Here is a 26,279-nt window from a genome sequence, read left to right on the forward strand (position 1 = left end):
TTCCCACTGACACAGGTGGGCCGTGGCAAACCACCTCTGAACACCTGTTGGCCGGAAAACCCTACACGGCAAAAAAGGGATGCTCGTGGATCCAGATCTAGCAGTCATTTTGTGTCTCTGCTTTGGAGTTGTGGCAGAAATTGGTGTGAAGCCTGGATTGAGACAGAAATCCTCTTGTCAGATAAAATTGTGTTTTCCTTCCATTGTGAGCCGGGAAGAATTCTCGTGTGTCCCAGAAGCGCAGTGACCTAGCCTTGAATCAGGCACCTGAGACGCACTGCGCCCGGGCCCAGGACACGTGGCTCGTGTGCTATTGATTCAGCTGCCAGAAGACCTTGATGGATTGTGGCACGTTCATGGCCGTTAATTGCGAACGAGACGTGTGTCGTCCCCCCCACCTTCACCTGTTTCACAATCAACTTGTGTATAGGCTATGGTAAAAGATCTGGAATCCATGCCCTACAAGGAGAGACTTTGGGAGCTGGGGATGTTTAGTCTGGAGAAGCGAAGGTTAAGAGGTGACACGATAGCCATGTTTAGATATTTGAAGGGATTCCATGTCGAAGAGGGAGCAAGCTTGTTTTCTGCTGACTCAGAGACTAGGACAAGGAGCAGCAGTGGCGTAGGAGGTTAAGAGCAGGTGCACTCTAATCTGGAGAACCGGGTGTGATTCCCTCTTCTCCACTTGAGCCGTGGAGGCTTCTCTGAGGAGCCAGATTAGCTTGTGCACTCCAACCCAGGCCAGCTGGGTGACTTTGGGCTAGTCACAGTTTTTCGGAGCTCTCTTAGCCCCACCCACCTCATAGGGTGTTTGTTGGGGGTGGGGAGAGAAAGGAGATTGTAAGCCCCTTTTAGTCTCATTCCAGGAGAGAAAGGGGGGATTTAAATCCAAACTCTTCTTCTTCTTCTTCTTCTTCTTCTTCTTCTTCTTCTTCTTCTTCTTCTTCTTCTTCTTCTTCTTCTTCTTCTTCTTCTTCTTCTTCTTCTTCTTCTTCTTCTTCTTCTTCTTCTTCTTCTAAAATCGCCTGTACAAAATGTGGCCGTGGTGTAAAATAATAATAATTCTCTCTTACAGTAGCGCCTATTAAGTCTAATAGCTTTGCTCCTATTCTTGCCATGAGAGCTCCGTTGCAGTAAAATATTAGGGAATTTTCCTCACATCCTGTCAAAGCCGAGTTTTTTTCTTTTCCTGTCATGTTTTCCTGACTTACTTCGGGGCAGGCAAAGAAGTTGGGTTTATTCTTAGCAGTTTCTCGACCTGCCAGGGCTGCGATTCTTTCGCCAAGCCCTTCTGTAATAAAATGTGATGTGTAAAATAAGTTTCCACGTTCTTCTTGGAAGTTGTAATTTTTATTTTTTTCTGCCTTTGTGGAACGTGACCTTGGAAGGATCTCTCCGTCCGTTGTTCTTCCAAGAAAGAAAGTAGCAAAAATGCTTCCTTTAATACAAAATAATCAAAACCGGCTTTACTGTTCTTAGACCTCCTCCCCCCCACCCACCCCCACCCCGTGTGAATAACAATATGATTTCGGGTGCTTTCTTAGGAAGGATTTCTCAATTTCTCCCTCTTGCGGTATATTTTGCTTTAGAGTAATCCCATTAAAGACATTCAGTGTTTTAGCAAGGGGGGGACTTCGTTGGGACTCTTTAGTTTGGAGAGGAGACGGCTGAGGGGGGATATGATTGAAGTCTATAAAATTATGCATGGGGTAGAAAATGTCGACAGAGAGAAATTTTTCTCTCTTTCTCACACTACTAGAAACAGGGGGCATCCATTGAAAATGCTGGGGGGAAGAATTAGGCCTAATAAAAGGAAACACTTCTTCACGCAATGTGTGGTTGGTGTTTGGAATATGCTGCCACAGGAGGTGGTGATGGCCACTCACCTGGATAGCTTTAAAAGGGGCTTGGACAGATTTATGGAGGATAAGTCGATTTATGGCTACCAATCTTGATCTTCTTTGATCTGAGATTGCAAAGGCCTTAACAGACCAGGTGATTGGGAGCAACAGCCGCAGAAGACCATTGCTTTCACATCCTGCCTGTGAGCTCCCAAAGGCACCTGGTGGGCCACTGCGAGTAGCAGAGAGCTGGACTAGATGGTCTGATCCAGCTGGCTTCTTATGTTCTTATGTTCTTATGTTGCCTAGTTCAGTGGTTTCTTCGATGTTCCTGCGTTTCCATTTCCGAGCTTCCATTACGTTTCCATTAATCAACATTATTGGGGAGATAAAACGAAACAGAATTTGTTTTGGGTCTTCTATATTAGCCTAGAGAGGTGCAGACACAGGGGTAGTAACGCCGCTGCTGGACGGTGTTGGAATTTGAGTCAGCAGTGGGCTCTGGAGCTGGGTAATTGGACCTGCATGCCGATGTCCAGCATTGGCCAAGGGAGTGGGGGATCACGCAGTCGAGCAGAGAGGGGTTGAAGAATACATGGCCAGAGAGCCACTGTGGTGTAGTGGTTAAGAGCAGGCGCGCTCCAATCTGGAGAACCGGGTTTGATTCCCCGCTCTGCCACTTGAGCTGTGGAGGCTTATCTGGGGAGCCAGATTAGCTTGTGCACTCCCAACACACGCCAGCTGGGTGACCTTAGGCTAGTCACAGTTCTTCGGAGCTCTCTCAGCCCCACCCACCTCACAGGGTGTTTGTTTGGGGGGGGGAAGGGAAAGGAGATTACAAGCCCCTTTGAGTCTCTTTACAGGAGAGAAAGGGGGATATAAATCCAAACTCCTCCTCCTCTTCTTCTCCTCCTCCTCCTCCTTCTCCTTCTTAAGAACATAAGAACTAGCCTGCTGGATCAGAGTCCATCTAGTCCAGCTCTCTGCTACTCGCAGTGGCCCACCAGGTGCCTTTGGGAGCTTACGTGCAGGATGTGAAAGCAATGGCCTTCTGCTGCTGCTGCTGCTCCCGAGCACCTGGTCTGCTAAGGCATTTGCAATCTCAGATCAAGGAGGATCAAGATTGGTAGCCAGAGATCGACTTCTCCTCCATAAAGCTGTCCAAGCCCTTTTTAAAGCTATCCAGGTTAGTGGCCATCACCCCCTCCTGTGGCAGCCTATTCCTTCTTCATCTTCATCATCATCTCCCCACCCCAACCCCTCTGGAATGATACCTGTCTCGGTACAGCAGTATGAAAGACCCAATTAATTAAAAAAACCTGAGTCAAAGCAACCAAAGCCGTTTCCAGTTTTCATGGGGATTTTTATATCTGTACGTGAGGAATTTGAAGATTGTGCCCGTACAGCCAACGTGGGGAAAGTAAACTCGATGTTCAGCAAACGTTCTCCCGGCGATACTCCCTCTCCTTTTCGGTTCCAGAAATTGCCCCACTGATGCCGCTGCCAGCGAAATAAAATAATCTGGCTCAAAGGATAAAATTCTTTCCAGTAGGGGCCTCGGCCCGTAACTGCGTAGCAGACAGATGAAACTGGGCAATTTGAAAGAGAAAATCAGACATTGTACATGAAGCGAGCAAATGGTTTGTTAATACAGTCTAAGACAAGTAGGAATGCTGACAGGCGTAGCACTGTATCCTGTTTTAAGGAATATACACAGTCCCGTTTAATTTATTTATTTAAAACATTTTTTGTTTTAGCTGCCTTTCTATCCTGCAGAACTCAAGGCGGTTTATAACGTAAATACAACAACGGTGATTTTAAAAACACACCCATAAAAGACCACAACTTAAAATGTCAGGACTCCCGATAAAAAAATTTTAAAACCCCAAATCAATCAAATACAGTCCTCAATAAACTATCTTCAGTAGTATTGTCGAAGGCTTTCATGGCCGGAATCACTTGGGTGCTGTGTGGTTTCCGGGCTGTACGGCCGTGCTCTAGCAGCATTCTCTCCTGACGTTTCGCCTGCATCTGTGGCTGGCATCTTCAGATCCTCTGAAGATGCCAGCCACAGATGCAGATGAAACGTCAGGAGAGAATGCTGCTAGAACACGGCCATACAGCCTGGAAACCTCACAGCACTCATATCTTCAGTAGTCTCGTGAAGATGGAAAGTGAGGGGCCCAGGTGCACCTTCTCGGGGAGGTTGGTTCCGTTATTGTGGGGATACTACCAAAAAGGCCCTGCCGTATCCCACCGCTTAGCTTGTTCCTTTGGCCCAAGAAATCCCCCCTACCTCCTCAAGAGGGGTCTTTCCAGAAGAGGTCGCTTCTCCGAACAGCTTTCCTTTCTCCTCGCAGATCGCTTGATTCCCTGTTGAACAAGACCGTGCAAGGGTTGTCCATCATAGACTCCCACTTGGTCGAAGTCGAAGGAGACACCCTGTATTTGTATGGCTCGACGGCTCTGGAATCCCTGGACCGGAACTGGAGCGTCCAAACAGCGGGGAACGTCGCCACGATCGCCTTCGTTTTCATAGACTTTGAGGAAATCGTTCCGGCCTTGCCCAAGCTGAGGATCAAATTCCCCAACCTTGTGGTAAGAAGCTTGTTTTCTTGATATTTTTGTTCGTCTACATCTAATTTTGGGGCAATTCTGCGTGACCTTTTGCAACGTTGTGTTCAGGGGCGTAACGAGGCAGCCCCGGGCAAACTGTAGCCCTGGGCAAAACCTGACTTGGATGCCTCCCCCACCCCTTCACCATGGGCGGCCACTCCACCAATGCAGAACAAAGATTCTTGGGCAAATTTCTGGGATGTTCCTGCAGGGGGTGCATTTTTGGATGTATCGGCACCAAAATTTCAGGGTATTCAGGGTAGCCCCCATCTCCTTAGCAAAGAATGGGAGATGGGGCACCCCCTTTGAGGGTCCATAACTTTGGACCCCCTAAACCAAACTGCACCAAACTTGGGGGGTAGCATAAGGACAGTTTCCAGATGATACCCTGAAATTTTGGTGTCTATACATCCAAAAATGCGTCCCCTGCAGGAACATCCCAGGAACATCCCAGAAATTTGCCCAAGAATCTTTGTTCTGCATTGAGTTTTCTGTATTGCTGTCCATGGGGGCTGCAGGCTGGGGGGGGGGGACATTTCTGAAGGCACAGTCTCAAAACTTTCAGGGTCTCATCAGGAGACTGCCCTGATGATGCCCCCCAGGTTTGGTGCAGTTTGGTTCAGGGGGGGCAAAGTTATGGACCCTCAAAACTGTAGCCCCCATCTCCTATTAGCTCCCATTGGGAGTCCATAACTTTGGACTCCTTGAACCAAACCTCACCAAACTTGGGGGGTAGCATAAAGACAGTCTCCTGATGATACGCTGAAAATATGGTGCCACTAGCCTAAAAATTGTGCCCCCTGCAGGCCAAAAATGGAAAACCACTAAAAATACCCAAAAACGAACTCTGCATTTTGATGCCCCCCATAAGGTGATGCCCTGTGCAGCTGCCCACCTTGCCCAATGGGCCTTACACCAGTGGTTGTGTTTTTCATTTTAAGGCACCTACACAAAAAATAAGATTGCGTAAATACGCACCCATCCTTGCGGTCTGCTGCCATTTCCATTTCCATTTCTTTCTTTCTTTCTTTTTTAAATTAAATTTTATTGAGTAAGAAAAATTGACAATTTGAATTTCAGTTATTGCAGGATTAGCAGAAATTGTTACATATAAGTTTTTACATAAAGTTATTGCATGGAAAAAAATCTATCCATTTAAAAACAACTCATCCTAACTTATGCATTACAGTTTTTAAACTAATACACTTCCAGCTAGGATACGTATAATCTAATACATATGATTCAGTTCAATTTTGATCTATCGATTTAGTATATATACCTGTTGCTGTTTTATAAAGAAAGAGATTTGTATATTAAATTCTAACTGGATGACCTGAGATACATATAAACTAGTCCATCATATCTATATACTTCATCTTTGTGACTTAAATCTAATATTTCCTCCTTAATAATTTGAAGTTGAATAAGGTTTGTTACATCGATACATACGTCAATACCTATTCCATTTCCATTTCTGGTTCAGTCGGGCCCCTTCCGCACATGCAGAATAATAACGCACTTTCAATCCACTTTCACAATTGTTTACAAGTTGGTTTTGCCGTTCCGCACAGTAAAATCCAGCTGCAAAGCATAAGCATAAGCATTTATTGTCATTGTGCACGCACAACGAAATTTACAGCAGCATTCTTCGATGCACACAATTTCAGACTCATACCCCACCCTCACTTTCCCCTTCCTCCACCCATCCCTACACAGCCCCAAACACATCAACACGAAGCCGTGGAGTTCAGCATAGCCACAGCTCTAGAGTAGAAGCTGCCTCTAAGCCTCTTTGTCCTCGTTTTGATAGACCTGTAGCGTCTGCCGGATGGTAACAGTTCAAAAAGAGAGTGTGCTGGATGAGACGGGTCTCTCAGAATATGTTGGGCTTTCTTTAGGCTTCGGGAATTATAGAGTTCTTCCAAGGAGGGGAGAGGGCAGCCGATAATCCTCTGTGCAGTAGCGACTGCAAAGATTGTCATGCCCTTATATAAAGCCGTGGTGCGACCGCACTTGGAGTACTGTGTTCAGTTCTGGTCGCCGCATCTCAAAAAGGATATCGAAGAGATAGAAAAAGTGCAGAGAAGGGCAACGAGGATGATTGAGGGACTGGAGCACCTTCCTTATGAGGAGAGGCTGCAGCGTTTGGGACTCTTTAGTTTGGAGAGGAGATGTCTGAGGGGGGATATGATTGAAGTCTATAAAATTATGCATGGGGTAGAAAATGTTGACAGGGAGAAATTTTTCTCTCTTTCTCACAATACTAGAACCAGGGGGCATCCATTGAAAATGCTGGGGGGAAGAATTAGGACTAATAAAAGGACACACTTCTTCACACAACGTGTGATTGGTGTTTGGAATATGCTGCCAGCAGGAGGTGGTGATGGCCACTAACCTGGATAGCTTTAAAAGGGGCTTGGACAAATTGATGGAGGAGAAGTCGATTTATGGCTCCCAATCTTGATCCTCTTTGTTCTCAGATTGCAAATGCCTTAACAGTCCAGGTGCTTGGGAGCAACAGCCGCAGAAGGCCATTGCTTTCACCTCCTGCATGTGATCTCCCAAAGGCACCTGGTGGGCCACTGCGAGTAGCAGAGAGCTGGACTAGATGGACTGTGGTCTGATCCAGCTGGCTCGTTCTTATGTTCTAATGATCACCCTTTGGAGCGCCTTCCTATCCGCCACTGTGCAACTGGAAATTGAAATTGGATTGAAATTGGATTGAAAGTGCGCTATTCTGCCTGTGCGGAAGGGGCCTTAGTCCCTTCTCAATGCCCGGTCTTCGGCAGACGTCTCACGCCGCTCGACTCTCTTCTCTTCTCCTTCTGCAGCACTTGAAGTTTAAGGAGACGAACCTGGTTATGCTGCAGCAGTTCAACGCCTTGGCGCAGGTGCGTCGCATGGAGCAGCTGACGGTGGACGCCCAGGGGAACCGAGTGGTCAGCTTCACCTTGTGGAAGTACTACGTCCTCTTCCGGCTGAGCAGTTTCAACCTGCAAAAAATAAACGGGGTGGAGGTGAGGAAAACGTGGCGGGGAGAGGCTGGTGAATAAGGATCGGCCAGCCTGATAGACTCGGGATGAAGGTCCTCATGCCTTCTTTTCCAGCGTGGTGTCGTGGTCAAGAGCAGGTGCACTCCAATCTGGAGAACTGGGTTTGATTCCCCGCTCTGCTGCTTGAGTTGTGGAGGCTTATCTGGTGAACCTGATGAGCTTGTGCACTCCACCACATGCCAGCTGGATGACCTTGGGCTAGTCACAGTTCTTCGGAGCTCTCTCAGCCCCACCCACCTCATAGGGTGTTTGTTGTGGGGGGGGGAGGAAAAGGAGATTGTAAGCCCCTTTGAGTCTCTTTACAGGAGAGAAAGGGGGGATATAAATCCAACTCTTCTTCTTCTTCTGTTACTCTTGCCTTAAATTGCCATAAGGGGTTGCTGTAAGTCAACTGTGATTTGATATCACTATTCCCCACTACCAAGGAGGGCCCAGACTGGCACCTGCATCTTTTCATTTTGAGAGACGATACTGGTATGAAATGTAAGTTATTTCCACCCCCGTCTAACATGGAGGGGCCAGCTCACACAAATATCCAGGGCCAATCCTGTGGGCCCCATAGGGCCTGTGAGGTAGCCAGCCGCGCTCCTTCCCACCCCCAGCTACAAAGATCCATTAGCCCAGGGGTGTCAAACTCTGCCCCTCCAGATGTGCTTGGCCTACAATTCCCATCAGTCTTGAGATGGGCCAAACAACTTGAGATGGGCCAAACAACTCTAGAAACCTTGGCATGGATAAGGGCCATAAAATATTGGCTGCATATACATTTTCTAGTGGGATCCAATAGCTATATTCCCTCTCTGTTATCAGATCACTTTATTTCAGATCTTTAGAAAGGTTGAAGCTATTGGTTTCCCCTTGGAATCACTCCTTATGCTCACAAAGGTGGAAACCTTCAGACTAGTTAAGAATAGCCTCTTGGATCTTGCTTTTCATAATTTGACTCGTGCTGCCAAGACAACCTGTTCTCCGACTACACTATTAATCCCATGCGAGCGTGGAATTATGGCAGCATATCTTCGTCTGCTGATTAATCCCACCCAGAGGAGAGCCTTGGCTACTGCAAGATGTAATGTGCTGCCATCAGCTCTGCTGGAGGGAAGATTTAAGAATATGGAACGTTCTAAAAGAGTTTGTTCATGTGATAGGACTACGGTCGAAACACTTGACCATTCTCTGTTTCTATGCCCTAAATACAATAAGATACGCATGAAATACATGAATTCCATTTTCTTGCAATGTTCTCAGTGGCAAGAGTGTTATAAGATACCCAATCTCCTGAACAGCTCTGATGTGCTCTTTTGTGAAACTGTTGCAAATTTTATACTGGAAATTAGTAATTTTAACTGTATTTCTTAACCTTGTTTTGTTTTAAAATTTTGTCCTGTTTTATATGCCAATAAAGGCTTGTGTTGTTGTTTGTGATCCAGATTAGCTTGTGCACCCCAACACAGACCAGCTGGATGAACTTGAACTAGTCACAGTTCTTCGGAGCTCTCTCAGCCCCACCCACCTCACAGGGTGTTTGTTGTGGGAGTGGGGAAGGGAAAGGAGATTGTAAGCCCCTTTGAGTCTCCTTACAGGAGAGAAAGGAGGGGTATAAATCCAAACTCCTCCTCCTCCTCCTCCTCTTCTGCCCCCTCCCCAATTCAAACACTCGTTACGACATATATCTCTTCTCTAGGTTACACAGAACGACATGGTGATGGCTGAAAAACTGTTTGGTATCTTGGCATACGTCGCGTCTTCAGACTTACCCTACTGCCGCCTTCTTTCGCTGCTTGGGGAAACCAGGTAATTTACGTACGCGTGTGTACGCCTATGTGCATTTACGGCAATAGTGCACCTTCTAGCCGTCTTAACAAAGACCCGTGTTTATAAACGATTGCAGTCCTGAGGGTAACCAGTAAACAACTTAAGACCGTTTCTGCGTGCGTGCGACGCGACAGGGAAAGCGATAAACCGGGACGTTGCAACTGTTGTAAACAGATGCGCCTCGATAAAAGGCGGGTCGGTGGACTTGGCGGCACAGACCTGAAAGCAGCCAGGCTTGTAAACCTTGCGTTTGTTGGGTCTGCAGGAAAATGCAATTGTGTTATCTTTTGGAGGCCAAGGGCAAGAAATTTGGGACCGCCGGCGAAGGGGGCAGCGACCGGCATAAGCTCGGAGCGGACAACCTAAGTCGGTCGGTGTTAAGCTACACCACGCGGGACGCCCAGGCGGAGAAGCTGGAGGTAAGGAGCCAGATCGGGGCATCTTCGGAAAACCCCAGACCCATTTTTTTCCTCTCCCAATAGTTCGCCTGCTTCATAATCTCTCCCTCTCCCCTCCTTGGAAGAACTCTATAATTCCCGAAGCCTAAAGAAAGCCCAAAATATTCCGAGAGACCCGTCTCATCCAGCACACTCTCTTTTTGAACGGTTACCATCCGGCAGACGACACAGGTCTATCAAAACTAGGACAAAGAGGCTTAGAGACAGGTTCTACTCTACAGTGCTGATGTGTTTGGGAACTGCCACAGTTCACTTCCATTCACTCACCAACCGTTTATTCCAAGGTCGAGCTGGAATGTAACAGATACCTCGCGTGCCACAACAGTGCAGTAGTGCTGTTAAAAATAATCCATAAATGGGGGCCCGTGCGTTTATTGTAAACAGAGGTTTTCCAGCACGGGCCAGACGGGGGCTCAGAACCACGCTCTCCCCCCCTCCCCACCCCCCCTTTCCTTCATTTGCCTGTAAAACAAGTATAAACAGGTTAGGGTTTCACAAATGGCAAAAGGGGCCGTATGTGTACAGTGGCGTACCTAGGCAAACTGGAGCCCTGGGCAAAACCTGAGTTTGATGCCCCTCCAACAACAACAACAACCTTTACTAGGCATTGAAAGAAAGAAAGAAAGAAAGAAAGAAAGAAAGAAAGAAAGAAAGAAAGAAAGAAAGAAAGAAAGAAAGAAAGAAAGAAAGAAAGAGAAAACAAGCATTGGCAGGAAGGGAGTGGATTTAAAAAGAGAATCTGGGGAAATTTAGGGGGTGCCTGCTGTCAGGGGTGCAATTATTAAGTTAGCAGCACCAACATTTCAGAGTATCTTCATGAGCCCCTACTGATGATACCACCCATGTTTGGTGAAGTTTGGTACAGGGGGTCCAAAGTTATGGACCCTCAAAAGTGTAGCCCCCATCTCCTATTAGCTCCCATTGGAAACAATGGGGGATGGGGACACTCCCTATGGGAGTCCATAACTTTGGACTCCCTAAACCAAACCTCACCAAACCTGGTTGATATCATCAGGATAGTCTCCCGAAAAATCCCCGAAATTGTGGTGCTGCTAGCCTAAAAACTGCACCTCCTGCAGGCCAAAAACAGAAAAAACACTGAAAATTCAAAAAAATCCCACCTGCATTTTTGGTGCCCCCCACAAGGTGGCGCCCTGGGCAACTGCCCACTTTGCCCAATGGGAGGAACGCCTCTGTATGTGTAATGCGCCAAGGATGTGGTGTTGGAATGAACAAACATGGAATCAGTCTCAAGTTCCAGAGTGGCTGGATGGTTTTTCTTGAGCATGTCTCAATCAGGGTTTGTTTGGAAGGGCCCCATGACTCTACATGAAGCCCGGGGGAGAGGGCTGCCGTGTACGGTAGTCGGCCGCCCTTTCCCTAAGGGCTCAGAGGTATTCACATGCCCCATCTGAGTTAATTCAGGCAGTCCCCCCCTCCCCTGCCCTCAACAATAAATCTAGTTGAGAACATAAGAACAAGCCAGCTGGTTCAGACCAGAGTCCATCTAGTCCAGCTCTCTGCTACTCGCAGTGGCCCACCAGGTGCCTTTGGGAGCTCACGTGCAGGATGTGAAAGCAATGGCCTTCTGCGGCTGTTGCTCCCGAGCACCTGGTCTGTTAAGGCATTTGCAATCTGAGATCAAGGAGGATCAAGATTGGTAGCCATAAATCGACTTCTCCTCCATAAATCTATCCAAGCCCCTTTTAAAGCGATCCAGGTTAGTGGCCATCACCACCTCCTGTGGCAGCACATTCCAAACACCAATCACACGTTGCGTGAAGAAGTGTTTCCTTTGATTAGTCCTAATTCTTCCCCCCAGCATTTTCAATGGATGCCCCCTGGTTCTAGTATTGTGAGAAAGAGAAAAATTTCTCTCTGTCAACATTTTCTATCCCATGCATAATTTTATAGACTTCAATCATATCCCCCCTCAGACGTCTCCTCTCCAAACTAAAGAGTCCCAAACTAGTTGAGGCCCACTTTCTGCTTCCAATCAGAGGAGAGAAAGCTGCGGAGTATTTGTGGCTGAAGTCAGATCGGAACCAAAGACTTCCTGATTGGCAGCCCTCTCTCTTACCCGCTGGATTTGTATCAGGGCTCTGTGTGTGTCTGAGTATTATACAGAATGAGCCAACGTCCTACGAAGGATCGTCGGGAAGAAAACAACATTTGAAGTCCCACCCCAGCTTTCAAAATCTTCCCCCTTCAAGGATGTTCTAAGTTCTCAGGACCCCAAGCAGATGGGTTCCTTTTCCCTCCCCGCCTTCTTATAAAATGGCACTCTCAACATTCTGTCTCTCCCAGGGCATATTTAATTCTCATCAGGCTGTGGTTTGAATCGTCTTCCTCGTTTTGCTTAATTTATGAAAGAGTTCCCCTCATAGAAGAAGAGGAAGCGTTTGGATTTATATCCCCCCTTTCTCTCCTGTAAGGAGACTCAAAGGGGCTTACAAGTTCCTTTCCCTTCCCCCCCACTACAACAAACACCTTGTGAGGTGGGTGGGGCTGAGAGAGCTCCGTAGAGCTGTGACTAGCCCAAGGTCACCCAGCTGGCGTGTGTTGGAATGCACGAGCTAATCTAGTTCCCCAGATCAGCCTCCACAGCTCAAGTGGCAGAGCGGAGAATCAAACCCGGTTCTCCAGGCTAGAGTGCACCTGCTCTTAACCACTACACCACACTGGCTCCACAGCAGAGACACCCCCCCTCTTGTCTGTGGTTGGCCCTATTGTGTGGCTTTTGTTAACCACACGAAGGACCAGCTGTTCGATACAGCTGTTCCCATTTGGTGCAGGAAATTTCCGAATCAAAAATTAAGCCTGTGTGCTTTAAATGTACTAAGAGTAGAGAGGCAGCAATAAGGTGTAACTTCCGGTTTCCTTCCTAGTGGAATAAAGGGCCTGCAGGGAAAGAAATCCCCCAGTAGATCTCTCATGATTACCAGTGCATCACAGCAATTGAGGCAGGGCATAGGACAGTGATGGCGAACCTTTTTGAGACCGAGTGCCCAAATTGCAACCCAAAACCCGCTTATTTATCGCAAAGTGCCAACACAGCAATTTAACCTGAATACTGAGGTTTTCGTTTAGAAAAAATGGTTGGTTCAGAAGCGTGTGTTACTCGGGAGTGGAGGTAGTCGGTGGCTTGGCTTTGAAGCAACTGAGCAACTCCTCCAACGGGTGAATCACGACCCTAGGAGGGTTTACTCAGAAGCAAGCCCCATTGCCAGCAACCGAGCTCACTCCCAGGTAAAGGATCGTGCTTTAGTTCTTCGCATGAAAATCAGTGGGGTTTAACGGCGCTTAACGGGGTTACCTACACTGCTTCCCCAAAACTAGGTCTTGGGTTTAATGCTAATAATCAAGCCCAGTGGCCCAGGCCAGCCTGGGGGGGGGGGGCACTCTGCGTGTGCCCATAGAGAGGGCTCTGAGTGCCACCTCTGGCACCCGTGCCATAGGTTCGCCACCACTGACATAGGATCTGGGAGACCCAGGGCTGAATCCTCTCTGTGCTGTGGAAACTTGTTGGATGGCCTTGGGATTGTTTCTCTTTCCCCTCTGAACCTACCTACCAGGGTTGTTGTGAGAATAACATCGAGGGGGTGGGGCAAGCAAGATGGGCAGCAACTGCCGGTTCTCGCCCGTCGTCAGGAGCAAAGCGACACCATCAACGTGATAGGGTCAGTTTCCTACTTGAGGACGGAAAATCACGTTCACCAATTTCTTGGTTGTTTTTTTTTTAGATCTTGGCATTTTGCCCACGTTTTTTATTATTATTATTTTTTTTGAACGACCCATTTAAAAACAAGTCCGGAATGGCCGAGGCCCGCGACCTCGCCTTTTTTCCAGCTGCGTCGTAAATCAGTCGGATTTAACACCGTTATGGCTTTCGGAAGGAGAATTGTTATAGGGCTTTTGTGGAAAACCTTCATAAAAAGGAGATTAGGATAATTGAACACGAAGGGTTTGCTGCCGCAACAATACTTTCCCCTCCTCCTTCCCCTTCCAACCAGACTCTCCAATCAGGCTTGCCGCAAAGTCAGGCTTCAGAGAAACCGCGTGGCTTCCCTTGGTTTCCGGCCGTGCGCATTTTGGCATCTGCCAAACAGATAAAGTAAATGTAAAACGAAGGCTGTTCCGAACACAACTTTTCACGATTTGTGTCCAATGCTAAAGGTGGAGGATCGCCCAAGCAGATATATCTTCACGCCTAAAAGTGTGGTGCATCTTTTCCCTGAATTTAGAGAGCCAGCGTGGTGTAGTGCTTAAGAGCAGGTGCACTCTAATCTGGAGAACCGGGTTTGATTCCCTCCTCTGCCAGTTGAGCTGTGGAGGCTCATCTGGTGAACCAGATCAGCTTGTGCACTCCCACACATGCCAGCTGGGTTACTTTGAGCTAGTCACAGTTCTTTGGAGCTCCCTCAGCCCCACCCACCTCATAACGTATTTGTGGCATAGGAGGTTAAGAGCTTGTGTATCTAATCTGGAGGAATTGGGTTTGATTCCCCGCTCTGCCGCCTGAGCTGTGGAGGCTTATCTGGGGAATTCAGATGCGCCTGTGCACTCCCACACATGCCAGCTGGGTGACCTTGGGCTAGTCACAGCTTCTCAGAGCTTTCCCAGCCCCACCTACCTCACAGGGTGTTTGTTGTGAGGGGGGAAGGGCAAGGAGATTGTAAGCCCCTTTGAGTCTCCTACAGGAGAGAAAGGGGGGATATAAATCCAAACTCTTCTTCTTCTTCTTCTTGTTCTTCTTCTTCTTCTTCTTCTTCTTCTTCTTGTTCTTCTTCTTCTTCTTCTTGTGGGGGGGAGGGAGATTGTAAGCCCTTTTGAGTCTCCTTACAGGAGAAAAAGGGGGGATATAAATCAAACTCCTCCTCTTCCTCTTCCTCTTCCTCTTGCTCCTGCTCCTGCTCCTCCTCCTCCTCCTCCTCCTCCTCCTCTTCTTCTTCTTCTTCCTCTTCTTCTTCTTCACTGGATTCTTCATGACACTCAGAAACCTGCTCCCCCTCTTTCCGAGTCACTCTTGAGAGAGAGAGAGAGAGAGAGAGAGGGAGGGAGAGAGAGAGAGGGAGGGAGAGAGAGAGAGAGAGAGAGAGAGAGGGAGAGAGATCCCCTTACCTTGTTTGTGCATCTTGTTCTCTGGGAGTGACTGACTTATCAGCCACCGTCTTTGGCATTTTGATAATTAAACCATTCCGTTTCCCAAAGGGATTTGTTTCCCGTTCTCCGCCCTCAACAATGGTTCTTTTGTGCAGGAAGCGGTGGACAGGAGGAGGTTCTCCCACGCCTACATCCAAGACTTGGTGAAGGAAGCGGCCGAAATCAACACGAAGAACGAGTCCTTGCAGAAGCTCTGGCCGCAGATGTTCATCGAACTCGTGCGGGACGCGGTGATCGAGATCCGCAACAAGGATTCCTACATGAAGCTCTGCCTGCAGCGGATTGCCAGTCAAAAGTCCTGAGATTGAGACTTCTTCGGCCGATCGGTGTTATTCTGCATTCGCTCTTCCGCGAGGAGCGAAAATGGTGCAACGGAATCACTGTCGTTCCGCCCGTCGTAACGGAGTGCCGACGAGAAAGTTCGTTTTCATAGTCCAGTATTTCTTATTTCCAGACTAGATGCCCCCCCCCCCCCCCCCGCATCCACCTGCGCCACAGCCGTGCATCCTTGGCCGAAACGGCAGCACTCCAGCAACTTGGCGTCTGTGTTGTGTTCGAGTGAATTTTGTCCATCCTCGCAGCTGTCTGGGGTCAACGCCGCTCTTGCTTCCTTGTGGGAGCTCTAGGGTGACGGAAACCAGCCCCGCTTCTCTGATGCCCACCTTCTAAATTGTTTTCTCGGTCTGACACTCTAATTGTTGTTGGTCGAAAACACTGGAGTTTAATTACCGAAAAGCGAATAAATTATTCTGTTTATAAATCTCACTCTGAGGTTTCAAAGAGCTTTTTTGTTTTCATTCGATACAGCAAACCTGTGAGCGTCAGGAAAGACTTGCAGGTTTTGGTCAGTAGCATGTTTGGTGACTTTTCAAAGGGTAGCCGTGTTGTTCTGCAGTAAAACAGCTGGGTTCAAGTCCACTGGTACCTCAGAGACCACTTAGACTTTCAAGGTATAAGCTTTCAAGGGTCAAACTCCCTTTGCCAACACTACATGCGCAAGGGATCTGGGAGTCTTAGTAGACCACGAACTGAGCCTGAGTCAGCAGTGTGATGCGGCGGCCAAGAAAGCCAATGCGATTCTGGGCTATATCGATAGGAGCATAGTGTCTAGATCGAGGGGTGTAATTGTACCTCTCTATTCTGCATTGGCTAGACTTCACCTGGAATATTGTGTACAGTTCTGGGCACCGCAGTTCAAGAAGGATATTGACAAGCTGGAACGGGTCCAGGGGAGGGCCACCAAAATGGAAAAAGGTCTGCCCTACAAGGAGAGACTTAGGGAGTCAGGTATGTTTAGTTTGGTGAAGAGGTGACATGATAGCCCTGTTGAGATATTTGAAGGGGTGTCATGTTGGTGAGGGAGCAAGCTTGTTTTCTGCTGCTCCAGAGACTAGGACCAGGAGTCATGGGTTCAAGGTGAAGGAAAGGAGATTCCACCTAAACATCAGGAAAAACATCCTGACTGTCCGGCCTGTTCGACAGAGGAATGCACTACCTCGGAGTGTGGTGGAGTCTCCTTCTTTGGAGGTTTTTAAAGAGAGGCTGGATGGCCATCTGTCAGGAGTGCTTTGATTGTGTGTTCCTGCATTGCAGGGGGTTGGACTTGATGGCCCTTTGGGGTCTCTTCCAACTCTATGTTTCTATATGGTTCTCCATTTTACTCACAACAACATTCAATCCAATCAAATAAATAAAATAAACTCATTGAGATAGGTTAGAGGTGTCAAATTCGTGGCCCATGGCAGGGGATGATGGGAACTGTAGTCCATAACATCTGGAGGGCCACGAGTTTGACACCTATGGGTTAGACCGAGAGAGAATGACTGATCCCAAAATCACTGTGAACTGTCCTGACTTAAAGGCGGTTTTAACCTCTGTCTTCCTAGTCCAGAATTCTAAACCCTACATCACGTCACCTGCCTTATGGGACGCCCCTCTTCCCCGCCATTAATAGCTTCAAGACTCGTCAATATAAGTTGGCTATAAAAACAGCTTGTTAATAATAGCTTTTTGGGTGTGCCTTATCATGTCGATCTCAGTTCCCTAGTTTTGAGATCAACTTGTTAATAATAGCTTGTTAATAATAGCTTTTTTTTGGTGTGTCTTATCATGTTGATCTCAATTCCCTAATTTTTTTTACTGTTCTCGAGTTCTCGTCGGCAGGCGAGGGAGTTTGGATCAGCACGGACCGGGTTCCTCCAATGCGGAGGTTAATCCGTTCCATCGCACGTGTCCGCCGAAGAGTTTCGGCGAACGAGGAGAATTCAGACGGCTCCGCTGCCATCGCTTACCTGCTTATTCAGGTTAGGTTTCCGTGGTTAAAATGTTGCCCAGGCACAACTGTTCATTAAGGAGTGGGTATGGATCCTTGAATTACAAGTATGTGCAGTGTTTGAATTGGCCGAACGTTGGTTCAAATAACAGAACCGCGAGCCCCGTTGAACTCTTCACCTTTCCTCAGTGGGATGTTTTGGGGGAATCTGGGAATTTGCCGGAAAAGTGTTGGGGTTCTGAAATGAAAAGATGGGTACTCTACCAATCTTCTCCTGCGACTCAGAGGCTCGTTCCGCACCTGCAGAATAATGCACTTTCAAACTGCTTTCAGTGCTCTTTGAAGCTGTGCGGAATAGCAAAATCCACTTGCAAACAGTTGTGAAAGTGGTTTGAAAACGCATTATTTTGCGTGTGCGGAAGGGGCCAGAGTTTTTGGGGTCGCTGGGTGACTTTTGTTAATGCCCTCTCCGTCAGTGTATTATTGTTATAATTTATTAGATTTCATAGACCGCCCAGTCCCCCAAAGGGCTCTGGGCGGTGTACAATAGCAACAGTACAAGTATAATACAGAATAAAAAAGTATATATAACATTGATCTTAAAATCCCTTAAATCACAGTAGCGGCATTATCTAAAACCCACATTAATTGACTGATTGTAGGGCAACGTGGTCCCCAGTGAGCCGTATGAATGGGGAGTTCAAGTGTGTTAGTTTGTTTAAAACATTTTAACGCCGCCTTTCTCTTCCCGCTCAGGGTCCACCAGGCAGCGAACGATGACGACGACAAAAATAAAACACCCGAGCAATTAAAAATACTGTTAAAATATTGAGCTGTATAAACGAACAGTAGCGAGGAGGCAATTGAAATGCATAAACGAACAGTAGAAGGGGGGACAGTAGCTGTTATTGGTGTTGACGGGATGGCCAGCAGGAAGGAAGGCGGTTTCCCAGAGAAGAGCCGTAGAAGGTCAAAGTGAGAACAGCGGAGCCGATGAAGGTAAAAGGTGCTGAGACTCCTGACCTCTCTGTCTTTCCAGCTCTTACACTTCCTCTGAAGCCTGCGTGCGTTTGCACTGAGAGATACTGCACTTCCTGTTGTTATTATTTTTTAAATTAAGAGGCAAAAATATGTACCAGCTATCCTGGGTTGAATGCTCTAAGATCTCACTGACTGCAGACATCCTACGGCAGTGTTCTTTGCGAGGAACTTGACATCTGGCAGATGTTTATCCCACCCAAAATTCATCACTGGTGGTAGAAAGTACCTTCAAGTCACATCTGGATTAGGTAGATCTGTATGGTTTTCAAAGCAAGAGGAGGTCAAAGGTGGGTGGCCATTGCTTGCCTACGTGTAGTGACTCCTGACTGCCTTCGAGGCCTCCCATCTAAGTACTGGACCGACCTTTTTTTTAGCTTCCAAGATCTGAAGAGACAGGGCTGTCCTGAGCTGTCCAGCTCCAGGTAAACTGAAGAAGAAGAAGAAGAAGAAGAAGAAGAAGAAGAAGAAGAAGAAGAGGAGGAGGAGGAGGAGGAGGAGGAGGAGGAGGAGGAGGAGGAGGAGGAGGAGGAGGAGGAGGAGGAGGAGGAGTTTGGATTTATATCCCCCCTTTCTCTCCTGTAGGAGACTCAAAGGGGCTTACAATCTCCTTGCCTTTCCCCCCCACAACAAACACCCTGTGAGGTAAGTGGGGCTGAGAGAGCTCCGAGAAGCTGTGACTAGCCCAAGGTCACCCAGCTGGCGTGTGTGGGAGTGTACAGGCTAATCTGAATTCCCCAGATGAGCCTCCACAGCTCAGGCGGCAGAGCTGGGGATCAAACCTGGTTCCTCCAGATTAGATACACGAGCTCTTAACCTCCTACGCCACAGAAGAAGAAGAAGGAGAAGAAGGAGAAGGAGAAGGAGAAGAAGAAGAAGAAGAGGAGGAGGAGGAGGAGGAGGAGGAGGAGGAGGAGAAGGTTGTTTGGATTAAAACCCCTGCTTTCTCTCCTGTAAGGAGACTCATAGCTCCTTTCCCTTCCTCTCCCCACAACAGCAGGTTCGCAGACTAGGCTAGTCGGTGCGTGCCACAACTAATACGCAGAAATAAATCAGACTCTTTTCTGGGAAGCCCAGAACTGTCCAACGTGGTTGAATCGCTTAGTTTTCCAGACTCTTCCGAAGAGGGCTCAATGTTAGTCTTTCTGTTCAGAGAACCGCTGTGGGTCCGTTGCAAGCCCCATAAAATGTGCTTTAAACATTCTGGCAGAAGCATCGTCCGGAGAGTGCTGAAGTTAGCAGAAAGGTGCTTATGTGGCGGGCCCGGACCTTTGGTGGTCTCTGTGGCTGAAGACATTTTCTGCGTTCTTTCCTCATCGATTCCCCTCCCCTTCCGCAATTGGATAGCTCCTCTTTTCCACCATCCAGTGCAATGCAAGGAGCCGTACTGAATTCTAATTACCATGATGGATGGTTGGTCTTAGCAGCTCCACCCGTGCTTGGACTTCAAGCGCGGCGTCTCGAGACTTCCTTCCAGCAACCTCCGAACAAGCTTCCATCCCCTCAAACGGCTGATATCCCCGCAATATTTATTCTGCACGATTTATGGAGAAGACAGGAAGTTTACTACGCCCTGTTGACCTGTGAGGAGAATTATCAGATCGCGGAAGGCCCCTTTCGGGTTTCTTGGCAGAGGTTTGTCAACAGGATGAGAACAAGTTGGAAAAGACCCCTTACGCGCGGTAATGACGGCCCAATCTGACTGCAAGCAGGTAGGCCGTCATGAATTTATCTCAGCCGCTGTGAAAATAAAGATGGCTAAGTGATACCATCTGGTCTTTGCCTGCAACGAGAATAATGAATCTCGCACGAGCTTCAGGTGACATATGGACCGTCTCAGAGTTGTTCTTTTTTTCCTAAATGCGATGACCCTCGTTTCTTCTTTCCAGATTGGAAGCACCATCCTCTAACACATAGGTGTCAAACTCGCGGCCCTCCAGATGTTATGGACTACAGTTCCCATCATCCCCTGCCAGCATGATGCTGGCAAGGGGTCAAGAGGCTGATCTGCTATCTGGAAGGGCTTGCCAGACAACTACCAGCTCTAACACCTACAGCAATCAAATTGTGACTCTGCCAGCATCCATCCTCCAAGAAGAAGAGGAGGAGGAGGAGGAGTAGTTTGAATTTATACCCCACCTTTCTCTCCTGTAAGGAGATTCAAAGGGGCTTACAAGCTCCTTTCCCTTCCTCTCCCCACAACAGACACCTTGTGAGGTAGGTGGGTCTGAGAGAGTCCTGAGAGAGCTGTGAGTAGCCCAAGGTCACCCAGCAGGAATGTAGGAGTGCGGAAACACACCGGGTTCACCAGATAAGCCTCCGCCACTCAGGCGGAGCAGTGGGGAATCAAACCCAGTTCTCCAGATTAGAACCCACCTGCTCTTAACCACTACGCCACGCTGCCCTTCACTTGGGTTGGTTCCAAATTATACAGGGCTTTGAAATGCTATGAAGCATTTTGTGATATAGCAAGAGCAAGGCGTCAATATGGAGAACTGTCGTACCAGAGTGCTACAAAGGCAGCCTGCAGGAGACCGCCTGGGCCGCGGCGATTCACGGCTGGAAAGTCGGGAGTTTCTCTAAACGACGCCATGACTTATTTCACCAAACGTGAAGTTACGACAAGTGCCATTACAGTCGCCGGCGTAACCAAATAAGATGTCTAGACGATGGGGAGTGTATATAAGTAATGCAAACACCCGGTTTCATAGCCCCGGTTTCTTCACCCGCTGTATTTCGAATTAACTTTTACAATCGTTTGTCTAACAGTATATTTTAAGCCGATGGAAACCAGATGTGGTTCTGGGCTATCCTCCCTCGCGCTTGAGCGTTAGAGGCACGGACTTAAGACACGCAAAAAAAAAAAGAAAGAAAGAAGAGCTTTAAAAAATCTTTACATTTTTGAGAGGGCACACAATGTGCAAAGCTTTCAAAAAAGACAAGTGCTTTAAAAAAAAACATACCTATTTTAAGCCAAAATGCCTCCATGCCTTTCTCAAGCCCGTACCTTGGGCTAGTCACAATTTGGAACTCTCTCAGCCCCACCTGCCTCACCAGGTGTCTGTTGTGGGGAAAGGAAGGGAAAGGAGCTTAGAAGTCACCTTTGACTTGAGTCTCTTGCAACTCTCCTCCTCCTCCTCCTTTCTCTTCCTCTTCTTCTTCTTCTCCTTCTTCCTCTTCTTCTTCTCCTTCCTCCTCCTCCTCTTCTTCTTCTCCTTCTTCTCCTTCCTCCTCCTCCTCCTCTTCTTCTTCTTCTTCCTCCTCCTCCTCTTCTTTTTCTCCTTCTCCTTCCTCTTCTTCTTCTTCTCCTTCTTCCTCTTCTTCTTCTCCTTCCTCCTCCTCCTCCTCTTCTTCTCCTTCTTCTCCTTCTTCCTCTTCTTCTCCTTCTTCTTCTTCCTCCTCCTCCTCCTCTTCTTCCTCTTCTTCCTCTTCTTTTTCTCCTTCTTCTTCTTCTTCTTCTTCTTCTTCTTCTTCTTCTTCTTCTTCTTCTTCTTCTTCTTCTTCTTCTTCTTCTTCTTCTTCTCCTTTCTCCTCCTCCTCCTCCTCCTTTTCCTCTTCTTCTTCTTCTTCTTTTTCTTCTTCTTCTTCTGTGGCGTAGGAGGTTAAGAGCTCGTGTATCTAATCTACCTCCTCCTCCTCCTCCTCCACCTCCTCCTCCTCCTCCTCCTCCTCCTCCTCCTCCTCCTCCTCCTCTTCTTCTTCTTCTTCTTCTTCTTCTTCTTCTTCTTCTTCTTCTTCTTCTTCTTCTTCTTCTTCTTCTTCTTCTTCTTCTTCTTCTTCTTCTGTGGCGTAGGAGGTTAAGAGCTCGTGTATCTAATCTGGAGGAACCAGGTTTGATTCCCAGCTCTGCCGCCCTGAGCTAATGGAGAGAACTTCTCTGGGGGAATTCAGATTAGCCTGTACACTCCCACACACGCCAGCTGGGTGACCTTGGGCTAGTCACAGCTTCTCGGAGCTCTCTCAGCCCTTGCCTCACAGGGTGTTTGTTGTGAGGGAAAGAGCAGGGGTGTCAGCCCCTTTGAGTCTCCTACAGGAGAGAAAGGGGGGATATAAATCCAAACTCCTCCTCCTCTTCTTCTTCTCCTCCTCCTCCTCCTCCTCCTCCTCCTCCTCCTTCTTTCTTCTTTCTTCTTTCTTCTTCTAGCTGGATCGATGATTTGATTCTGCACAAAAGTGCTTTGCGTGCTTCAGCGTGGATACATCCACATGCTTTGCACTGAAAAAGGTCCCTTCCGCACACACAGAATAACGTGTTTTCAATCCAGTTTCGCAACGGTTCGCAAGCGGATTTTGCTATTCCGCACAGCTACAAAGAGTATTGAAAGTGGATCGAAAGCGCATTATTCTGCATGTATGAAAGGGGCCAAAATGGAAACCGAGCTCACCGTTTTTCACTGGGGGGGAGGTCCAAGGAGAGAACTACACAATATGGCAGCTGTGTGTTTGTAAACCCTTGTTCGGGCATCTCCCACCCCATCCTCAACCAGAGTTGCTTGTGCTGAACTCGTCTTTGTGCTATTACACTGTTGCGGCTCTCCATTAAATGGGAAGAGAAGGATTCAAGAACGATCCCAGGAAGGATTTGCAGGGCAGAACTGATCAGTGGAAATAAACCAGTGATGGCGAACCTTTGGCACGGGTGCCAGAGGTGGCACTCAGAGCCCTCTCTGTGGGCACGCGCAGAGTCGCCCCCACCACACATCTAGGCTGGCCTGGACTGCTGGGCTCGATTATTAGCATTAAACCTAAGACCTAGTTTTGGGGAAGTAGTGTAGGTAACCCTGTTAAGCGCTATTAAACTAAAGTGTGATCCTTTACCTGGGAGTAAGCTAGGTTGCTGGCGACGGGGCTTGCTTCTGAGTAAACCCTCCTAGGATCGTGATTCACGCGTTGGAAGAGTTGCACGGTTGCTTCAAAGCAAAGCCACCGACCACCACCGACTACCACCGACTATCCCAAGTAACACACACCTCGGAGCCAACCGTTTTTTCTAAACAAAAGCCTCAGTATTCAGGTTAAATTGCCGTGTTGGCACTTTGCGATAAATAAGTGGGTTTTGGGTTGCAATTTGGGCACTCGGTCTCAAAAAGGTTCGCCATCGCTGAGATAGACCCATCGGCACCCAACCCATATTTACCTTACAAGAAAAAAATACAGGGGGGGGGGGGGTTGCCTTGTGATGTCTAATTCCACCTTAACGAACACATCTATTAATAGTGTGACACATATTTGTTCTTTGTTGGGATTGGGGGGGTGGGTGTTGTTTTTTGCCAATTTCTTCAACGGAGAACTGCGCCCAGCGTGCAAAGGAATGAAATCAGTTATCCGGAATCTTGCTCGGCTGAAACTGACGTGAGCCGAAATTGCCTCTGGGTCGCGGACAGGCCTTGCGGTTGCTGAGAATTTGCCAGGGCGGGTTCGGGGAGGAGCGCCTGATTGCTTGAACCGACGCTGGGTACACACGATGCTTTTTGGACACAGCCCGTGCTCCGGATATTAAGTTTCGGCTGTCGGTTTAGCTCAGTGCTGAAACGAGTCAGAGAATAGCCCTTAACGCAAACAAGAGAGTCGCCCGCAGTCTGCCGTTTCCTTTGTATGTGCAAAGTGCTGTCGAATCACAGTTGACTTATAGCAACCCTGTAGGGCTTCCAAGGTACCAGACCTTCAGAGGTGGTTTCCCGTGGACTCTGTGCAGCAATCCTGACCTCCTTGGTGGTCTCCTGTCCAAGTACTGACTGAGTTTGACCCTGCTTAGTTTCTGAGATCTGATGAGGGCAAGCTAGCCTGGGTCACCCAGGTCAAGCCAAGAGAGGAACAGAGGTGGTTTGCCGTTCCCTGCCTCTGCGTAGCAACCCTGGACCTCCTTGGTGGTCTCCATCCAAGTTCTGACCAAGGTTGATCCTGCTCAGTTTCTGAGATCTGATGAGGGCAAGCTAGCCTGGGTCACCCAGGTCAAGCCAAGAGAGAAACAGAGGTGGTTTGCCGTTCCCTGTCTCTGCGTAGCAACTCTGGACCTCCTTGGTGGTCTCCTATCCAAGTTCTGGCCAAGGTTGACCCTGCTCAGTTTCTGAGATCTGATGAGGGCAAGCTAGCCTGGGTCACCCAGGTCAAGCCAAGAGAGAAACAGAGGTGGTTTGCCTTTCCCTGCCTCTGTGTACCAACCCTGGACCTCCTTGATGGTCTCCATCCAAGTTCTGACCAAGGTTGACCCTGCTCAGTTTCTGAGATCTGATGAGGGCAAGCTGGACTGGGTCACCCAGGTCAAGCCAAGAGAGGAACAGAGGTGGTTTGCCGTTCCCTGCCTCTGCATAGCAACCCTGGACCTCCTTGATGGTCTCCATCCAAGTTCTGACCAAGGTTGACCCTACTCAGTTTCTGAGATCTGATGAGGGCAAGCTGGACTGGGTCACCCAGGTCAAGCCAAGAGAGGAACAGAGGTGGTTTGCCGTTCCCTGCCTCTGCGTAGCAACTCTGGACCTCCTTGGTGGTCTCCATCCAAGTTCTGACCAAGGTTGATCCTGCTCAGTTTGTGAGATCTGATGAGGGCAAGCTGGACTGGGTCACCCAGGTCAAGCCAAGAGAGGAACAGAGGTGGTTTGCGGTTCCCTGCCTCTGCGTAGCAACCCTGGACCTCCTTGGTGGTCTCCATCCAAGTTCTGACCAAGGTTGATCCTGCTCAGTTTCTGAGATCTGGTGAGGGCAAGCTAGCCTGGGTCACCCAGGTCAAGCCAAGAGAGGAACAGAGGTGGTTTGCCGTTCCCTGCCTCTGCGTAGCAACCCTGGACTTCATTGGTGGTCTCCCATCCAAACCTCAACCAAGGTGGACCATGCTTAGCTTCCAAGAGGCGATATCTAGCCTGTGCCATTCAGATCCGGGTGCAATTCTTTGCAGGTCCAGTCCGGGACCCCCACAATATAGAAAGCTCCATACGCAGCCAGCCGTATCAATTACCGCCCATCGCGACAAGTGCCACCCCATAATTTATGTCACGTGGCCCAGCTCTGCGCTTGCCGGTCCCTCTCCAAAACGTCCTTCGGGCCCAGCTTGGAGAGATTGCCGTGCCTGATTTATTTTTGACACGTCGCTCAAGCGCGTATTTATGTTCTCATCGACAGCAGACAATTAATTTGGACGGTTTCTATCCCCGAAACCTCGGGAGCTGCCAAAGACCGAAGCTTTGTTTGTTCTGGTGGTTTAACTTTTATTACGGTTCCTGCTGCAGTGGCTGCATTCTTTGGGAGAATGTGGAAAATCAGCTGCGGCTCAATTAGAAATTACTTCCAGCAGGAAACTGAGAGCATCTTTTACCTCTTTTTTTGGGGGGGGGGGAGAAAGGCATGTTTATCCGCTCCGTTTCGATTGCTCCTCTTGCATAGCTCTGGGGTTTGTTTTGAGGCTAGATCTCCATTGTCTGGATTCTCTATCGTTTTGTTGTTTGAGAACGAGCCCTCCCCTGGCATTTGCCAGCCTCAATCTCTTGGGGAAGTTGTCTGGGAACTGAAGCTGCCAACCTCCTGGGGACGCCTGGAGACTTCCCAGAATCCCAACTGATCTGCGGGGTCAAGCACGACGAACACCTGTTTTTCTGTCCGCGTGCATTTTAATCCTGCGCTTTCCCCAGTGAGCTCCGAGTGGCCCACGACTATATCGTCACAAAAACTTTGTGAGGTGGGTAGGCCAAGTGAGAGAGAGGCCCATTTCCACACCTGCAGAATAATACACATTTTCATTTCATAACCTTTATTGGCATAAGAAATAATACACATGCAAACCACTTTCGACGCACTTTGCAGCTGGATTTGACCATGCGGAATACCAAAATCCACTTGCAAACAGTTGTGAAAGTGTGGATTATTATTCTGCATGTGTGGAAGGGGCCTGAGACTGTCCCAAAATCACTCAATGAGCTTTGTGTCAAGAGTGGGATTTTTTCAACTCGTTTTTTCTCCAGCCCCGTATTCTAACTATTACGCCACCCTGGTTTTCAGTGTAATGGCTTGAAAACAGGGGGGCTCGAGATGG

The 26,279-nt window shown here is 48.3% G+C and overlaps 1 protein-coding gene across 1 annotated transcript in view; it reads left to right on the plus strand.

Annotated features, from left to right (window-relative positions):
* LRRC49 (leucine rich repeat containing 49) overlaps positions 1-15,711 on the plus strand; it is a 37,422-nt gene extending 21,711 nt beyond the window's left edge. Inside the window, exons 12-16 of the mRNA XM_048519719.1 lie at positions 4,147-4,439; positions 7,289-7,474; positions 9,195-9,304; positions 9,591-9,744; positions 15,042-15,711. Of these exons, the coding sequence (XP_048375676.1) occupies positions 4,147-4,439; positions 7,289-7,474; positions 9,195-9,304; positions 9,591-9,744; positions 15,042-15,248 (950 nt within the window). The 3' untranslated portion in view covers positions 15,249-15,711. The remainder of the gene's footprint in view (positions 1-4,146; positions 4,440-7,288; positions 7,475-9,194; positions 9,305-9,590; positions 9,745-15,041) is intronic.
* Positions 15,712-26,279: the final 10,568 nt, after the last annotated feature.

This window comes from Sphaerodactylus townsendi, linkage group LG17 (assembly GCF_021028975.2).
Source record: "Sphaerodactylus townsendi isolate TG3544 linkage group LG17, MPM_Stown_v2.3, whole genome shotgun sequence".
Lineage (NCBI taxonomy): Eukaryota > Metazoa > Chordata > Lepidosauria > Squamata > Sphaerodactylidae > Sphaerodactylus > Sphaerodactylus townsendi.